The sequence below is a fragment of the Salvelinus sp. IW2-2015 genome, unplaced genomic scaffold (genome assembly GCF_002910315.2).
Source record: "Salvelinus sp. IW2-2015 unplaced genomic scaffold, ASM291031v2 Un_scaffold2274, whole genome shotgun sequence".
Classification (NCBI taxonomy): Eukaryota; Metazoa; Chordata; class Actinopteri; order Salmoniformes; family Salmonidae; genus Salvelinus; species Salvelinus sp. IW2-2015.
Window position 1 is genome coordinate 13,358 of NW_019943601.1, and position 17,152 is coordinate 30,509.

Consider the following 17,152-nt stretch of genomic DNA (forward strand, 5'->3'; position numbering starts at 1 on the left):
AAATGTAATTAGAATATAGGACAAAACACACATCACGACAAGAGAGACACCACAACACTATATAGAGACCTAAGACAACAACATAGCATGGCAGCAACACATGAAAACACAGCATGGTAGCAACACAACATGACAACAACATGTTAGCAACACAACATGGCAGCAGCACAGCATGGTAGCAGCACAGCATGGTAGCACCGCAAAGCATGGTACAAACATTATTGAGCATAGACAACAGCACAACAAGGCAACACAATGAACACATCAAACGAATACACGTTTTGGCCTAAATGCAAAGRCTTATGTTTYGGGCAAATCCAACACAACACCTCACTGAGTAACTGCCTCCTTATTTTAAAGCATGGTGGTGGCTGCATCATGGTATGGGTATGCTTGACATTGGCAAACACTGGGGAGTTTTTCAGGATGAAAAGAAACAGGATGAAGCTAAGTACAGGCAAAATCCTAGAGGACAACCTGCTTCAGTCTGCTTCACACCAGACACCGGGAGAGGAATTCACCTTTCAACAGGACTAAGACAAATCTACACTGATTGGTTACCAAGAAGACAGTGAATGTTCCTGAGTGGCCAAGTTACAGTTTTGAGTTAAGTCTGCTTGAAAATCTATGGCAACACTTGCAAATTGCGGTCTTGCCATGATCCACAACATCTTTTACATAAACTATATGTCACGCCCTGACCATAGTTTGCTTTGTATGTTTCTATGTTTTGTTTGGTCAGGGTGTGATCTGAGTGGGCATTCTATGTTGTGTGTCAGTTTGTCTGTTTCTATGTTTGGCCTGATATGGTTCTCAATCAGAGGCAGGTGTTAGTCGTTGTCTCTGATTGGGAACCATATTTAGGTAGCCTATTTTGTCATTGTGGGTTGTGGGTGATTGTCTATGTTGTAGTGTTTTGTGTCAGCACTTTATTCGATAGCTTCATGTTCGTTGTTTGTTATTTTTTGTTAGTTCGTTCAGTGTTCTCTTTTCTAAATAAATTCAAGATGAACACTTACCATGCTGCATATTGGTCCTCTCTTTCTCCCAACGAAAGATCGTGACACTATATGCCTAGTGTGGCCTAGCCTGAACCACTTAAACCATCCCAAGACCATTATTTCTCCACCACCAAACTTACAGTTGGCAATATGCATTCGGGCAGGTAGCGTATCTCCTGGCATCCGCCAAACCCAGATTCATCCGTCGACTGCCACCTCAATTACCTCGACTAAGCTGTGCCCTTCCCCCACACACACACACATTGACTCTGTACCGGTCCCCCTCTATATAAGCCTCGCTACTTGTATTTTACTGCTGCTCTTTAAAATTTGTTTTACTTATCCATTTTTTTACTTATTTATTTCAACTGCATGTTGGTTAAGGGCTTGTAAGTAAGCATTTCACTGCTTGACCGAAATAAAAAGTGTGCCTGTTAACTACACTCTGCTCTCCTGCACCTGACTTCGCCTCCGATACACCACAGCATTTCACTGTAAGGTCTACACCTGTTGTATTCGGCGGATGTGCACAATTAATTATTTGAGATGGTGTCGGGATTCACACTCAAGAGAAGGCGTTTCCACTGCTCCAGAGTCCAATGGCGGCGAAGATTTACACCACTCCAGCTGACGATTGGCATTACGCATAGTGATCTTAGGCTTGTGTACGGCTGGTCGGCTATGGAACCCATTTCATGAAGATCCCAACAAACAGTTCTTGTGATGACATTGCTTTCAAGGAGTTTTGGAACTCGTAGTGAGTGTTGCAACCGAGGACAGACTATTTTTACCCGCTACACACTTCAGCATTTGGCAGTCCAGTTCTGTGAGCTTGTTTGGCCTACCACATCGCGGCTGAGCCGTTGATGCTTCTAGTGTTCCACTTCACAATAACAGCACTTATAGTTGACCGGGGCAGCTCTAGCAGGGTTGACCCTCTTCAGTAAGGCCAATGTGTGTTTATGTAGATTGCATGGCTGTTGGCTTGATTTTAGACACCTGTCAGCAACGGTAGTTGCTGAAATAGCTGAATTCACAAATTTGTAGTTGTGTCCACATACTTTGTATATAGAGTATAGCTTGAAGAAGATTTTAAAAGAGAAATGGGCAAATATTGCACAATATAGGTGTGCAAAGCTCTTATGAGACTAACCAAGAAGACTGTAATCGCTGCCAAAGGTGTTTTACCATGTATTGACTTGGGGGGGGGACGTATATAATCGAGGTACATTTGTGTTTTATATTGCGTTAATTTAAAAGATATCAGTTTTCTTTCACTTTGACACTACAGAGTATTTTGTGTAGATGGTTGAAAAAATTGCTATTATATCTGTTTTAATCCCACTTGGTAATAAAAAATGTGAAGAAATCCAAGGTGAGTGTGGACTTTGTATTGGCACTGTATTTCAAAATGTAAACATAGGAAATGCATATTACAAATGTAAACACAGAAAACATGAGAAGAACAAAGGAATGATCTTTGTCATCAGGTACATTAACACAAACTTTTCCTCTCTCCGGACACCGGACACATCAAGTCTTCGTTTAACAGGTGGACAAACCCATCATTGGTGTGAAGGTATGTGCAGGCTATAAAAGCTCAGTCTTGGAAGGGACAATTGAAGTCTGGTGTACAACCAAACTTATACTGTAGATCTACAGAGACATCATGAGAGTCACTGCAGCCGTCCTACTGGTCCTCTGTCTCCTGGCCGTCAGTCATGTAAGTTTACCATCATCTGAAACATGCTTGCTCAACTTGGAGTTGATGAAGTTTGCTCCATAATGTCATCCTTCCTTTTCTTGGTGTTACTCTACTCATATGTGTTTGTCTCCATAGCATGGGACTGTCAGGAGGTAGTAAAACATCAAGAATCTGATGCAGAATCGATGCCAGGACTGGGGCAAGTAGTTGCTACGGACACAAGTCAAATCCCCTACTACCTGTTAGGTGATAAAATGGATCCGCCTGCCTGGTTCTCTGAAGCATCATCACTGTAGGACCAGCAGGGATCTGGGGTGTCAACAAGGCAGACTCAATCTACAAGTATGGGCCGGTAACTGGGTGCAAGCTGCCGGTAAGTGGAAAGCATTACTCAATATTTATCCAGACGACACCTTCTTTTTAGCATTCCTGATATCATCAGGCTGTTGATTTTTTTTTAAATGTAACTTGTAGGTCATTTGGCAGTACTCACAGATATGTGCTCCTTGTTTGCTGTCCGTCCGTCTGTCTGTCTTTGTGGTCTTCAGGCCTTCTGAAAACAGTTGGATGCTGGAGGTGCACAGTTTATTGTGGGGGCTAACATGGACGATACTCCATTCTGTCTGACACGTAGTGCCACAGTTGGCTACAAGGGTCCAGGCTCACCCCCTTCCAGGACAGGATTGCCAGGAGCTGTGAAGTACTACAGTGTGGACCTTTGGGTGCTGGGCAGTCAACAAGAATGATGATATCTTCTTAATGAGTGTAAGATCTGGGAAAGAGTGTGAGAGCTGGAGTAGAGTAGTAGAGGATGGAGAGTGTCAGTTATTTTAAAACTGTTTCATATTATAACTGTTAAAATTGTCCTAAACCTCTGATTGAATCTGTTTTTCCAGCTGAAACTAGACTGACAAAACAAGGGGTGGAGTCACATTGATGGCAAGCTTTCCATGATTGAGGTGGCAACTGATGGTAGTGTCTTTGGGGTCAACTATGCGGGTAGTGTTTTTACCAGGTAACGTTGCTACTGAACTATGTGTATGGTTCCACCCTTTTCCCACTCAACTTGTGGTAATAACTTATAATTATTATTCCTTGTGGATAAATCCTATCCTCACTGTACATGCTTTGTGAAGCTTTTTACAGAAATATTTAAATGGATACATAAATAATATCTGGAAAATGAAATCAGATCTAAACTTATAATAGACGTATAAAGAAATGTGTAGACATTGTAAGGTAAAATGTGTAAAGTGGGATGTCCTGTAAAGCTACAGTTTGTGATAAAACAACAACTTCCCAGAAACCCCACCACTTGTTTTGGTAAACAGCTGAGGAATGTAGTTAGAGACATGTAACTACTCTCATATTCATACATGGAGCTACGGATGCAGACAGACCCCACATATATATTTTTTGGAACATGTAAACAATGTTATTATAAACAAACAAACAATTGAGTAAAAGCTTACATTTTGGCTTCTGATGCAGTTTTATTAAGCTCAATAGGCATTTATAAGTTATATTCTTCAAAAATCAATAGCTATATAAATAATAAAGTCCAAAATTACTTAAAAATATGGATAAGCTTTAAAACATGTGAACCTCATCCCTTTCTTCAACAGAGACGGCATCACAGCCAGTAAACCAGAGGGCACCGGATGGAGCAATATCACAATGTACATGCCAATGAAACACGAGACCTACGACCTGGGCCGTCTTTGGGTCGTCTCCAAGTCTGGCGTCACCATGGTGTGCACACCTTAGCCTCTCCTCTGCATCTGAAGGCCGTTCGGGATCTGTCTAAAGTTCACTTGCTAACTCATTGATCTCTCTTTCTGGAACAGCCTTCTGCTTGAGAATTGAGGACATGAATTCATTAGAATCCTTCATTCAAAAAAAAGAAGGTTTGCTTCATTCGAAAAACTATATATTTTTAGTACTTTATCTCTATCAATAGTAATCACTGACTGTACTGAAGTTTAATTTCTTTTTTATCAATGTAGATGTTTTCTCCCACAAAACTAACCACCAACAGCCTTATAAAATATGTATTATTGTCTTGATGACTCCTTGATTAACACTTAAATAGAGGTTTGCTGTGGCTGCTTTTGATCGTAGTGTAAAAACATGTACCTTCCAATGTCATCAATAGAGTTGATGTAATCCTTGGCATTGCTTATTATCTCATATTATATCATCATTTCCCACAAATAAATCTAGCATTCATTTTTAAACTAATGTCTGTTTTGAACAGAGGAATAAGGTTACTCTGCAAAGACCAACTGAACCTTGAGAGATGTGTTTTGTGATTATGTTTTTTTCCTAGCACCACATGGATGATTCAAATAATCCAAGCTTGATGAGGAGTTGTTTATTTGAATCAGCTGTGTAGTGCTAGGGGGAAAAAACAAATGTTCACCCCTTGGTGTCATCAGGACCTAGTTTGGGAAATGCTGCCATAGGAAGTCCCACTTTTAGGAATAGCTGTATGGAAGTGTCTGGACCACAGTTCAGCAGTCCATTTCCACTATTCCTATCACACCCATAGGGAGCAGCAGTAACCAGGCCAGGTGCTTTGAGTGCCGACAGGGTTGAAGGCTCACAGGTGACAGTGATGGATGGGGAGTCTCAGGAAGGAAGCTGGAGGAGGAAATTATGACTGTGATTGAAGAAGCGTGCACTGGATCTGGTCAAACTGTCCACGTCAGAAGTAACATGTACTAATCTTCTGAGCAGGGCTCCTGCCAAGGAGTTACATTTACATTTAAGTCATTTAGCAGACACTCTTATCCAGAGCGACTTACAAGTACATACATTCATACTTTTTTGTACTGGTCCCCCGTGGGAATCAAACCCACAACCCTGGCGTTGCAAGCGCCATGCTCTACCAACTGAGCCACACGGGACTGTTACAGCTGGAGCCTCATTGGATAAAGAAGACGAGTACCTTAGTCAGTAAATCCTAGGAGTGGTCAGTGCACGTTGCCTGACCCGTATGGTAAATGGAAGGAAGGAGAAAAGTCTGTTGATATTATTGTTGGAGACTACGTGAGTATGTGAAGGTTGGATATGTGAGGAATGTGGTGAGAGCATTTGTGTCCAAACCATTACAGTGTGGGAATTGTAAAGGATATGGTCACGTGTCAAATGTTTGCAGACGAAAGAAGTATGATATTGAAGAATCTGTGAATGGAAAATGTTGCAACTGTGGCGGGGATCATACTCCGTACTTCCTTGAGTACCCTGTTAGGGTGAAGGAGGTCGAGGTGTCAGCGGATCTCCTATGTGGAGGCGGTGAAGAGAGTCGAAGGGGCAAGAGTCAACAATAATGAAGATGTGGATGAAGTTTGATTTTGTTTAGTTATTTTCTGTTATGATAGTTTGAGATTTTATACTTTTTTTCAAATAATGTTTTCCCTCTTGGGATCCTTATTATCTGCCTGCTCAGTGGGTGGCGTAATCCACATAACTTTTGTGAACGCCATTATACCATAGAAGAAAAGTGATTGATGGGTGATTGACAATTTGAGAAGCTGATTGAGAGTAGACTCCTAACTCAGCAGGGGGTTCCCACATGTTTTTGAATCCTTTTTGTTAGGCATACTTTTTGTTCTCAAATTATATATTATTTGTCACCATGAACATCATTAACCTGGTTGGGCTGGCTGACAACAGAATGTTGACCAAGCATACCTTAGACTCCGGTAAGTACATTAGCTCCCCTTGGAACATATACATAAAACACCCGGTTTGCCTAACTCAACATTTTACATTACATTTCAACAGACTGCTTCATTTGGCCTAGTTTCTCTAGATTAAGCTAGAATAGGAGCTGGTGTAGGTTGACTACTTGCAAGCCATTATCAGTCTTCTGTAGAAAGGGGCACATACCATCTAGGACCCTCAAACTCACCTCTGGACCTCGAAGCCAATTCCACTGCGTTTTTTTGTTGTTGCCCTCTAAACAGGGACTTATTTAGACCTAGGACACCAGGTGGGTGCAATTCATTATCAGGTAGAACAGAAAACCAGCAGGCTCCGGACCTTGTAGGGAAAGAGTTGAATAGCCCTGATTTGGAATTTATAACTGTGATATATCCATTTGGCATGACAGGTTGACGTTTCTTGGTGTAACGATCGTCTGTGGTGGTAGAAGGATCGGACCAAAGCGCAGCGTGGTAAGTGTTCATGTCTTTAATATAAATCCAAAAACTGAACACAGGAACAAAAACAATAAACGATGATCAAACGAAACAGTACCATGTGGCGACAAACACTGACACGGAAACAAACACCCACAAACCAAAAGTGAAACCCAGGCTACCTAAGTATGGTTCTCAATCAGGGACAACGATTGACAGCTGCCTCTGATTGAGAATCATACCAGGCCGAACACAAAACCCCAACATAGAAAAACACAGACTGCCCACCCCAACTCACGCCCTGACCATACTAAATAAAGACAAAACAAAGGAAATAAAGGTCAGAACGTGACACTTGGGATGAATCTTGTCCTGGAGGCAGAGCGGTTTTCGCTGGCTGGGCCAGATGCAAAGTCAAAATTGGCTACTATCATAAAAACTCATGAAAAAAAAAAAATGCTTTTTGGTCTTCATGTTAGGGTTAGTCATAAGGTTAGTGTGATGAAGGTTAGTATTAGATTTTATGACTTTGTGGCTGTGCCAGCTAGTGACCACCCTGTAGAGCTGCCTCCAGTACAAGAGTCGTCCCATTAATTGCCAACCTGCTTTGACGAGACAGTTTCCACTAAATCAGGGGTACCAAACTCATTCCATGGATGGGCCAGTGCCTGCTGGATTTTGAATTTTGCTTTTAATTAAGCCCTAGACAACCAGGTGAGGGATGTTTTACTAATTAGTGACCTTAATTCATCAATCCGGTACAAGGGAGGAGCGAAAACCTGCAGAAACTCGGCCCTCCGTGGAATGAGTTTGATACCCCTGATTTAGTGGAAACTGTCTTGTCAACGCAGGTTGGCAATTAATGGGACGACTCTTGTACTGGAGGCAGCTATGCAGGGTGCACTAGCACTAGCTATGCACTAGCTACTTATCATGCCAAGCTACATGCTAAAATCGTAGTGAAAATTAAGAGAAGAGACAGGAATGTTTGATAATGCAGGAAAGTGAAATTCTCTGCCGAGTCCCCAACAACCAGATGTTCTGGTATTCAGTGGAAATGGAAAGAGCCTGTGATAAGATTGTTGATTGGAGTTTAACAACGTGACACTTAATGTAGCCGGCGTAAACGAAACACCTGAAACTACTATTGGTCCCCTACATCAAAGGTGTCAAACTCATTCCATGGAGGGCAGTGTGTCTGCAGATTTTTGCCCCTCCCTTGTACTTGATTGATGAATTAAGGTCACTAATTAGTAAGAAACTCCCCTCACCTAGTTGTGTAGGTCTTAACTGAAAGAAAATAACAAAACACAGACACTTGGCCTTCCATGGAATGAGTTTGACCCCCTTGATTTAGGGGATCTATACTGCCCTACCAAGCAAAAGAGCAGTAATCGCTCATAGTGAAACTGAGAAGAATTACTTCAAAGTTGTTTTATTGTCCAGCCGAGTGAATTGTAGGCAGATCATTGGAGATGTGGTTATATGTTGTCTTACGATGAGGTCATTTTTTATTCATATTGACCCTGACCTCTGACATGACCTATGATCCCCTACGGCAGTTACTGCCTTCTTGTGTTAGTATATTTATTTGTATGTGGCTGTCAATGTCATATAGTTTGATACTTGAATCAGCAAAGAATAATAAATAATACCAAGGTTTACCATAGACACTACAGTCCAGAGCTCAGTGAAACCAAGGTAAATGGAACTAACTGACATGAGTGATGTCAGTTTCTGCCTTTTTTCCTAGGTTTCCCTTTAACTTTTTGCAGTTACTGTAAACATGAACCCCAATTTTCTCCATAATACAACATAATTGAGGCGGGATATTTGTCCACATGATAAAGCATGTATTTGATGTTTAAAAAATGTCTAACAAATTTTGGACCAAATATGGAGATTACCGCTCTTTTGCTTGGTAGGACAGTATAGTAGTTTCAGGTGTTTAGTTTACTCCTGCTACGTTAGGTTACCGTATATGAGAGATAGCATGGTGGTGCCTGTTAACATTGCTTCACATTCCCTGATTCACACCATGTCATCAATAAAGCCTCCAAGAGGATATTATCATAGTGTCAAAACTTAGGCACCGTCATGTTGCTCACAATGCACATTGGTTATTTTTTTTAGTTATTTTTCAGTGAATCCAATCCTTGTCATAGCTCATCATCTCTCACATTACATCACGATTTTCCACAAATAAAACATTGAGTTTGAAACAAATGTTGTGTTATTCAAATATTGAGATGATTTCCTCTTCATGCTGTAGAACTCCAGTAACTTCTGGTTTGGCCATTTGAAACCCCTCTGGTTACTGGTCTGCCTCTCTAATGTCAAGGCTACCGCCAACACTAATGTGCGCCAGGTATTTGTTATGTTGATTACAAAAAGCCTTTGACATCTTACGGTTTATGTGCTTTCCACTTCCTCATGAAATAGTTTTGCTTTTACTGGCAGGTGATTCAATGTGTAATTTGAATGTCATGACATTTGTTTTAACTTTATGATGAAACTGTTCTTTACAATTGGTATCACTATTCAATATGTTTTATACTCTTTTAAGGAGGGAAGGACAAAATACAGAGAAACGAGGATGGAGAGGGAGTAAAAATTACTTTTGAATGTATAGTGTATGTGGACACCCCTTCAAATAGTGGATTTGGCTATTACAGCTATTGTTGCTGACAGGTGTATAAAATCGAGCACACAGCCATACAATCTCCATAGACAAATATTTGCAGTAGAATGGACTTACTGAAGAGCTCAGTGACTTTTGATGTGGCATTTCATCAAATTTGTGCACTGCTAAAGCTTCCCCGGTCAACTGTAAGTGCTGTTATTGTGAAGTGGAAAAGATTAGGAGCAACAATGGGTTAGCCATTAAGTGGTAGGCCACACCACACTGAAGTGCTTAACGCACAAAAATGGTCTGTCCTCGGTTGCAACACTCACTACATGAGTTCCAAACTGCCTCTGGAAGCAGTGTCAGCACAATAACTGTTCGTCGGGAGCTTCAGGAAATGGGTTTCCATGGCCGAGCAGCCGCACACAAGCCTAAGATCACCATGCGCAATTCCAAGTATCGTCTGGAGTAGTGTAAAGCTCACTGGAGCAGTCAAAACCCGTTCTTTGGAGTGATGAATCGCGCTTCACCATCTGGCAGTCCGATGGACAAATCTGGGTTTGGCGGATGCCAGGAGAACGCTACCTGCCAGAATGCATAGTGCCAACTATAAAGTTTGTTGGAGGAGGAATAATAGTCTGGGGCTGTTTTTCATGGTTCGGGCTAGACCCCTTAGTTCCAGGGAAGGGAAATCTTAACGCTACAGCAAACAATGACATTCTAGACGAGTCTGTGCTTCCAACTTTGTGTCAACAGTTTGGGGGAAGGCCCTTTCCTCTTGCATCATGACAACACAGAGCGAGGTCCATACAGAAATGGTTTGTTGAGATTGGTGAGATTGGTGAGGAAGAACTTGAATGGCCTAGTCACCCAACATCAGTGCCCAAAATAACTAATGCTCTTGTGGCTGAATGGAAGCAAGTCCTCGCAGAAATGTTCCAACATCCAGTGGAAAGCCTTTCCAGAAGAGTAGAGGCTGTTATAGCAGCAAAGGGGGGACCAACTCCATATTAATGCCCATGATTTTGGAATGAGATGTTTGACAATTAAGGTGTCCACATACTTTTGGTCATGTAGTGTAAGTGTTTAAAGATTATAACAAATTAAATAAAAAATTACTGAAATAAAAACGAAAATATTTTTTTTCTCCAATGAGGGGGGATGGTAGGGGTATAAAATGTGTTACACTCAGTCTGGTATAGTATAAACATTATATGGGTCCTCCTATAACACTTAGCAACCTTATCAAACAGCTCTACAAATATGCCACCTGCCAAGTACAGTAGGTGAGAGAAATAAGCTTTTGTGCGTATGGATCATTTCTGTGATCTTTTTATTTCCACTCATAAAACATAGGACCAACACTTTACATGTTGCGTTTTTTATTTTAGTTCAGTTTATATTATTATTGTGTGTCTGTGTGGGAAGGGTGGGGTTATATCCTCCTCTCGTTAATGTTTCCTCTGAACAGGTTGTTTGTCTTCCTCTCGTTAATGTTTCCTCTGAACAGGTTGTTTGTCAAATATAAATAGCTCATTAATAATTATTTGATGGGGGTTGAAAGGTGTTTGCAGGGCTGCAATATATAAGGGGACAAAGTATGTGTTCAGCAAAACTTATACTGTAGATCTACAGAGACATCATGAGAGCAGCCTTCCTATTGGTCCTCTGTCTTCTGACCATGAGTCATGGTAAGTTACCATTTTCTGAAACATGTTTGATCAACTTGGAATTAATCATCAAGTTGGCTCCATAATTTCATCCCCCTTTTCGCTGCTGTACTTTACTCATGTGTCTTTGATCTGGTGTCTTCATAGCCTGGGACTGTCAGATTGTAGTGGATATCAAGAATCTGATGCAGATCGATGCAGGACTGGGGCAAGTGGTTGCTACGGACACAAGTCAAATCCCCTACTACCTGGTAGGTGATAAATGGATCCGCCTGCCTGGTTCCCTGAAGCATATCACTGTAGGACCAGCAGGGATCTGGGGTGTCAACAAGGACTTTGCAGTCTACAAGTATGTGGCCGGTAACTGGGTGCAAGCTGCAGGTAAGTGGAAAGCATTACTCAATATTTATCCAGACGACACCTTCTTTTTAGCTTTCCTGATATCATCAGGGTGTTGAAAAAACGGTTGATGTTTTAAATTGTAACTTGTAGGTCATTTGGCAGTACTCACAGATATGTGCTCCTTGTTTGCTTCTCCGTCTGTCTTTGTCTGTCTTTGTGGTCTTCAGGCCTTCTGAAACAGTTGGATGCTGGAGGTGAACAGTTTATTGTGGGGGCCAACATGAACGATACTCCATTCTGTCTGACACGTAGTGCCACAGTTGGCTACAAGGGTCCAGGCTCACCCCTTCCATGGACAGGATTGCCAGGAAGTGTGAAGTACTACAGTTGTGGACCCTTTGGGTGCTGGGCAGTCAACAAGAATGATGATATCTTCTTAATGAGTGTAAGATCTGGGAAAGAGTGTGAGAGCTGGAGTAGAGTAGTAGAGGATGGAGAGTGTCAGTTATTTTAACACTGTTTCATATTATAACTTTTGAAATGGTCCTAAAACCCTGATTGAATCTGTTTGTTTCCAGCTGAATCAAGACTGCCAAAACAAGGGGTGGAGTCAAATTGACGGCAAGCTTTCCATGATTGAGGTGGCAACTGATGGTAGTGTCTTTGGGGTCAACTCTGAGGGTAGTGTTTATACCAGGTAAGGTTGCTACTGAACTATGTGTATGGTTCCACCCTTTCCCCCTCAACATTATTAACTTGAAAATGACTTGTAATGATAACTTGTAATAATAATGATATACCTTTATTAATAACTCTGGTCCTTACAAGCGCTTTACACAAAAAGTGCTTTACACAAAAATTAAAAACAGATGCATAAATAAAATCTGGTAAATAGAAATCAGAACTAAACTTATAAGACTTATAAAGAAATGTGTACAGTAAAATTAGCAAAGGTTGGGTATCCTTTAAAGCTACAGTTTGGGATTGAAAAAAACAACTTGGCCATCCCACCACTTGTTTTGTAGCTAGAGAAATGTAACCACTCTCAAATTAATACATGGGGCTACAGATTGAATCAATATGGATCCATGAGAAAAATGTTTTTTTTAAACTACACATTTTTTTGGAATAACATTGTTTAGAAACAATTGAATTAAAGCTTACATTTCGGCTTCTTGTGTTATGCTCAAGAGTCATAAGTTTACTTTATTTTATTTTTTTAAGGGGTGGATCAGCTTAATATTGAGGAAAGAATGTTGCTTCCATCAAAGTAATTGTCTGCATCATTTCCAATCCCCCATATATTTTTGGGGTAAATATATATATATCCATACACGCATGCATACATATACACATATATACATACACATACCTATATAGACATACATACTTTTTAAAAGAATATACCTTTATTATTATTCCCCGCAAACCCTACCACCGATCCCCCAATTGGAGTAAACTAATATTTATACATCTTATACACATTTTACAGACACAGTCTATTTTACAATAGTTATTTTTTGTTTGTTTTTAGTCCTTCCTCTATTTCTGATGTCCATCCAGTTTGATTTCTATTCTATTTGTAACTGTGCTATTTCACAAAAGTTCTGAACCTATATACATTTTACAGACCCCAAAGGTTTTACATGGTTTATCTTGTTATTAGTCCCACACTTCAGCTCCATTCAACCTCTCCCATCTATCTCTCAACATCATCCATTTTGGATTTCTATTTGCAATATATTTTAACTGTGCTGTGATGCTTCACAAAAGAATTGAACCTTTCTATTCTCATAGCTTCTACAGATTGTAAATTAAAAATAAACATTTTTGCTAAAATAATTATTATATTATTGATTGATTGACTATGGCTTTTCAAATCACCCAGTATTGCTATCTGCATCGTTAGTTCTAGGCAAATGTTGCAATTCTTCAGCCATTCCTGGACCTGTGACCAAAAACGAGCTACATATGGACAATACCAAAATAAATGATCTAATGACTCTGCCTCCTCACAGCAGAATCTGCAGAGCTGTGAAGATTGTATCCCCCATATATATATAACATTCTATTAGTTGCAAGAACTTTGTATAGTCATTTAAATMGAAAAATTTGAAGTTTTGAATCCGGCGTTGTTTTGCGTATCAATTCATAAACCATGTGCCATGGAATGGGTACATCGAAAATCTCTTCCCAACTATTTTGCAATTTATATGGCACAGCTGTCAGTTTTTTGGTCCTTAAATTAAATTGGTATATGTTTTTATTTATCACACTTTTCTTTAACCATTTATGTTCTTTAATARAGGGCCGACATACAAGTTCCTTGCTTTTTTCCCCTTCTACTTGCCTCTTCCATTTTTGTGGTAATGCTGCAATTAATTGGTTGTAATTTTGGGTAGAGCAGACATTTCCATATGTCTGTGTTAGCTGCATGTGTGACATAACTCCACCAGTCCTATTTATGATATCATTCACAAAAATTATACCTTTTTAAAAAAGTTCTTCGAAAAATACAGTTGTTTTTTATCAATTTATCAAAATTGTATATTTGAATTTAACCACAATATTGTTGTGATTATTGTTCTGTCTTTTCAGGTGGATTAAACTGAAATTGCAACCAACTTCTAAGGCTTGTTTAAAATAAAGTATTTTGGAGATAATTCCTTTTCAAACAACCGAAAGTGGCAGCAGGTTGTAATATGAATAAGGAAAAGAAGCCCTTCTTGAAACATAGGATGAGACATTCGTTACCAATTTACTAGAGAACCAGTTTGGATTTAAGTATAACTATTTGTATGACTGCATGCCTTAGTGAGAGGTTAATGCTTTAAAATATTTAATCATTTCTGCCCTCCAAAATTCATATTCTTTATACAAATTAGGCCCTTTTAATTTTATCTGGCTTGCTGTTCCAAATATAATTGAATATTTTATGTTCATATTAATTAAAAAGCATAGGTGTAGGCAAAACCATAAGCAAATAGGTAAACTGTGATATGACTAAAGAGTTAATCAGGGGGATTTTTCCACAAATAGACAGGTATTTTCTTTTCCATGGTAGCAAGATCTTATCTATTTTTGCTWACTTTCTATAAAAATTTATTGGAGTGAGATCATTTCTTTCTTTTGGGATTTTTATACCGAGTATGTCCACATCTCCGTCAGACCATTTTATTGGTAAACTACATGGAAATGTAAAATTTGCATTTTTTTGTGATCCAATACATAATATAGTACACTTATCATAATTTGGTTTTAATCCAGAGAGGATAGCAAAAGTATCTAGATCCTCTATGAGGCCGTGGAGAGACTCTAATTGTGGTTTTAAAAGAAAACATGAATCATCAGCGTACAATGACACCTTCGTTTTTAAGCCACGGATTTCTAATCCCTTAATTATTGTTTGATCTAATCTTAACAGCTAACATTTCGATGGCAATAATAAATAGATATGCCGATAGTGGACAACCTTGTTTTACTCCTCTAGATAGTTTAAAACTTTCTGAGATGTAGCCATTATTTACCATTTTGCACCTAGGGTTACCTAGGGTTACTATACATATATAACTTTAACCAATTTTATAAGAGATTCCCCAAAATTGAAATATTCTAGGCATTTATATATAAACTCCAGTCGTACTTTATCAAAAGCCTTCTCAAAATCAGCTATGAAAACCAGGCCTGGTGTCCCCGATATTTCATAGTATTCTATAGTTTCCAGTACTTGTCTTATATTATCTCCAATGTATCGTCCATGTAAAAAACCTGTCTGATTAGGATGAATAATATCTGACAATACTTTTTTAATTCTATGCGCCAAGCATTTTGCTAGGATTTTTGCATCACAACACTGAAGTGTAAGAGGTCTCCAATTTTCTTAATGGACTGGATCTTTATATATACCACTTGGGTCCTGTTTCAGTAATAATGATATCAGACCTTCTTGTTGCGTGTCTAATAATCTACCATTTATATAGGAGTGGTTAAAACATGCTAATAATGGTCCTTTGAGTATATAAAAAAAAAAATGGTATACTTCCACTGGTATGCCATCCAGCCCTGGAGTTTTCCCATCCTTAAAGACCCCAATTGCATCAAGCAGTTCCTCCTCTGTAATTTGGCCTTCACACGAGTCTTTCTGAATAGATGTTAATTTTACATTATTATTAGGAAAAAAATCCATACAATTAATTTCAGTTAGTGGAGATGGAGGAGCCTGAAACGAAAACATATTCTTAAAGTACTTTACTTCCTCTTTCAAAATATCATTTGGTGAATCATGCGTGACTCCATCATTTGTAACAAGTTTTAATAAAACATTTTGATAGCATTTCTATATTGAAGATTGAAAAAGAATTTGGTGCATTTTTCCCCATATTCCATCCAATTCGCTTTATTTTTATAATATATTACACTGGATCTTTCTTGAAGAGTCATAAGTTATATTCTTAAAAATTCAACAGCTATATTCAATTATTGAAGTCCAAAAATGTTTTATAAACTTTGAACGCAAACCCCACCCCTTTCTTCAACACAGAGACGGCATCACAGCCAGTAAACCAGAGGGCACTGGATGGAGCAATATCCCAATGTCCATGCGCATGAGCCACGTGACCTACGACCTGGGCCGTCTTTGGGTCATCTCCAAGTCTGGCGTCACCATGGTGTGCACACCTTAGCCTCTCCTCTGCATCTGATGGCTGTTCGGGATCTGTCTAAAGATCACTTGCTAACTCATTGATGTCTCTTTCTGGAACAGTCTTCTGCTTGAGAATGCCCAACATTAGTTCATAAGAATCCTTCATTCTAAAACCTACTACTCTAACTATACTGTTCAGTACTTTATCTCTGTCAATAGTAATCACTGATCTTAATGATCTTGCTCACCAGCCACATGGGTTTTGCTGTGCTTCAGAGGTCATTCATAGAGATGGATGTAATCCTTTTCAATGCTTATTATCTCATTATATAATAATTTCCCGCTAAAATAAAGCATTCAGTTTGAAGCTATTGTAATTCTGTGTTTCTTTGTTTTCATATTGACCAGGGGGATGTTAGTTTGCTCTGCCAGTGGCGATTTTAGCATGTACATCTTGGTGGGGCAAACAGATCAAATTGTTTTAGATACATTCTGTCACAACTCCTACCGAAGGTGGCTCCCCTTCCTGTTCGGGTAGTGCTCGGCGGTCGTCGTCACCGGCCTATTAGCTGCCACCGATCCCTTTTTCCCTTGTCTGTTGGTTTGGTCTGATTTGTTTCACCTGTTTCTTGTTTAGACTTTTAGTTTGGCTATTTAAGTCGGTAGGCCCGCCTGCTCTTCGTGAGGGCTTGTTTATTCCCACTTTGTATGTGTGGTAGTGCAATGTTGGTTTGGTTCCTGTTTTGGGCATGTGTTTTATGACGCTCAGTTTCGTTGTATATACTATTTTGCCCGGTGCTGATTAAAGCGCTATTCAGAACTTTCTGCCTCCTGCACCTGACTCCGCACCCACTACGCCTAAGGTTGTTACACATTCCAGCAAAGCCACTACACAACACAACATTAAACCAGTGGTGGAAAAAGTACTCAATTGTCATACTTGAGTAAAAGTAAAGATACCTTAATAGAAAATGACTCAAGTAAAAGTGAACGTCACCAAGTAAAAWACTACTTGATTAAA

General features: G+C 39.5%; 2 protein-coding genes across 3 annotated transcripts; both read left to right on the forward strand.

Moving 5' to 3' along the window:
- The first annotated feature begins 2,613 nt into the window (after positions 1 to 2,613).
- On the forward strand, positions 2,614 to 16,502 carry LOC112073480 (fish-egg lectin-like). 2 transcript variants are annotated; one of them, XM_070440165.1, is made up of 5 exons: positions 2,614 to 2,724; positions 11,294 to 11,528; positions 11,717 to 11,934; positions 12,068 to 12,186; positions 16,030 to 16,502. In XM_070440165.1, the coding sequence occupies exons 1-5, from the start codon at positions 2,671 to 2,673 to the stop codon at positions 16,169 to 16,171; spliced, it is 768 nt and encodes a 255-aa protein (XP_070296266.1). In that variant the 5' UTR covers positions 2,614 to 2,670; the 3' UTR covers positions 16,172 to 16,502. The 2 variants fall into 2 exon arrangements, with proteins under 2 accessions (XP_070296266.1, XP_023996534.1); XM_024140766.2 differs by lacking the exon at positions 2,614 to 2,724 and adding an exon at positions 11,094 to 11,168 and having other exon boundaries at positions 11,295 to 11,528.
- Positions 2,892 to 4,885, forward strand: LOC112073484 (fish-egg lectin-like). Its single transcript, XM_070440160.1, has 5 exons — positions 2,892 to 2,905; positions 2,989 to 3,079; positions 3,270 to 3,438; positions 3,616 to 3,721; positions 4,332 to 4,885. The coding sequence occupies exons 1-5, from the start codon at positions 2,892 to 2,894 to the stop codon at positions 4,471 to 4,473; spliced, it is 522 nt and encodes a 173-aa protein (XP_070296261.1). The 3' UTR covers positions 4,474 to 4,885.
- Positions 16,503 to 17,152: the final 650 nt, after the last annotated feature.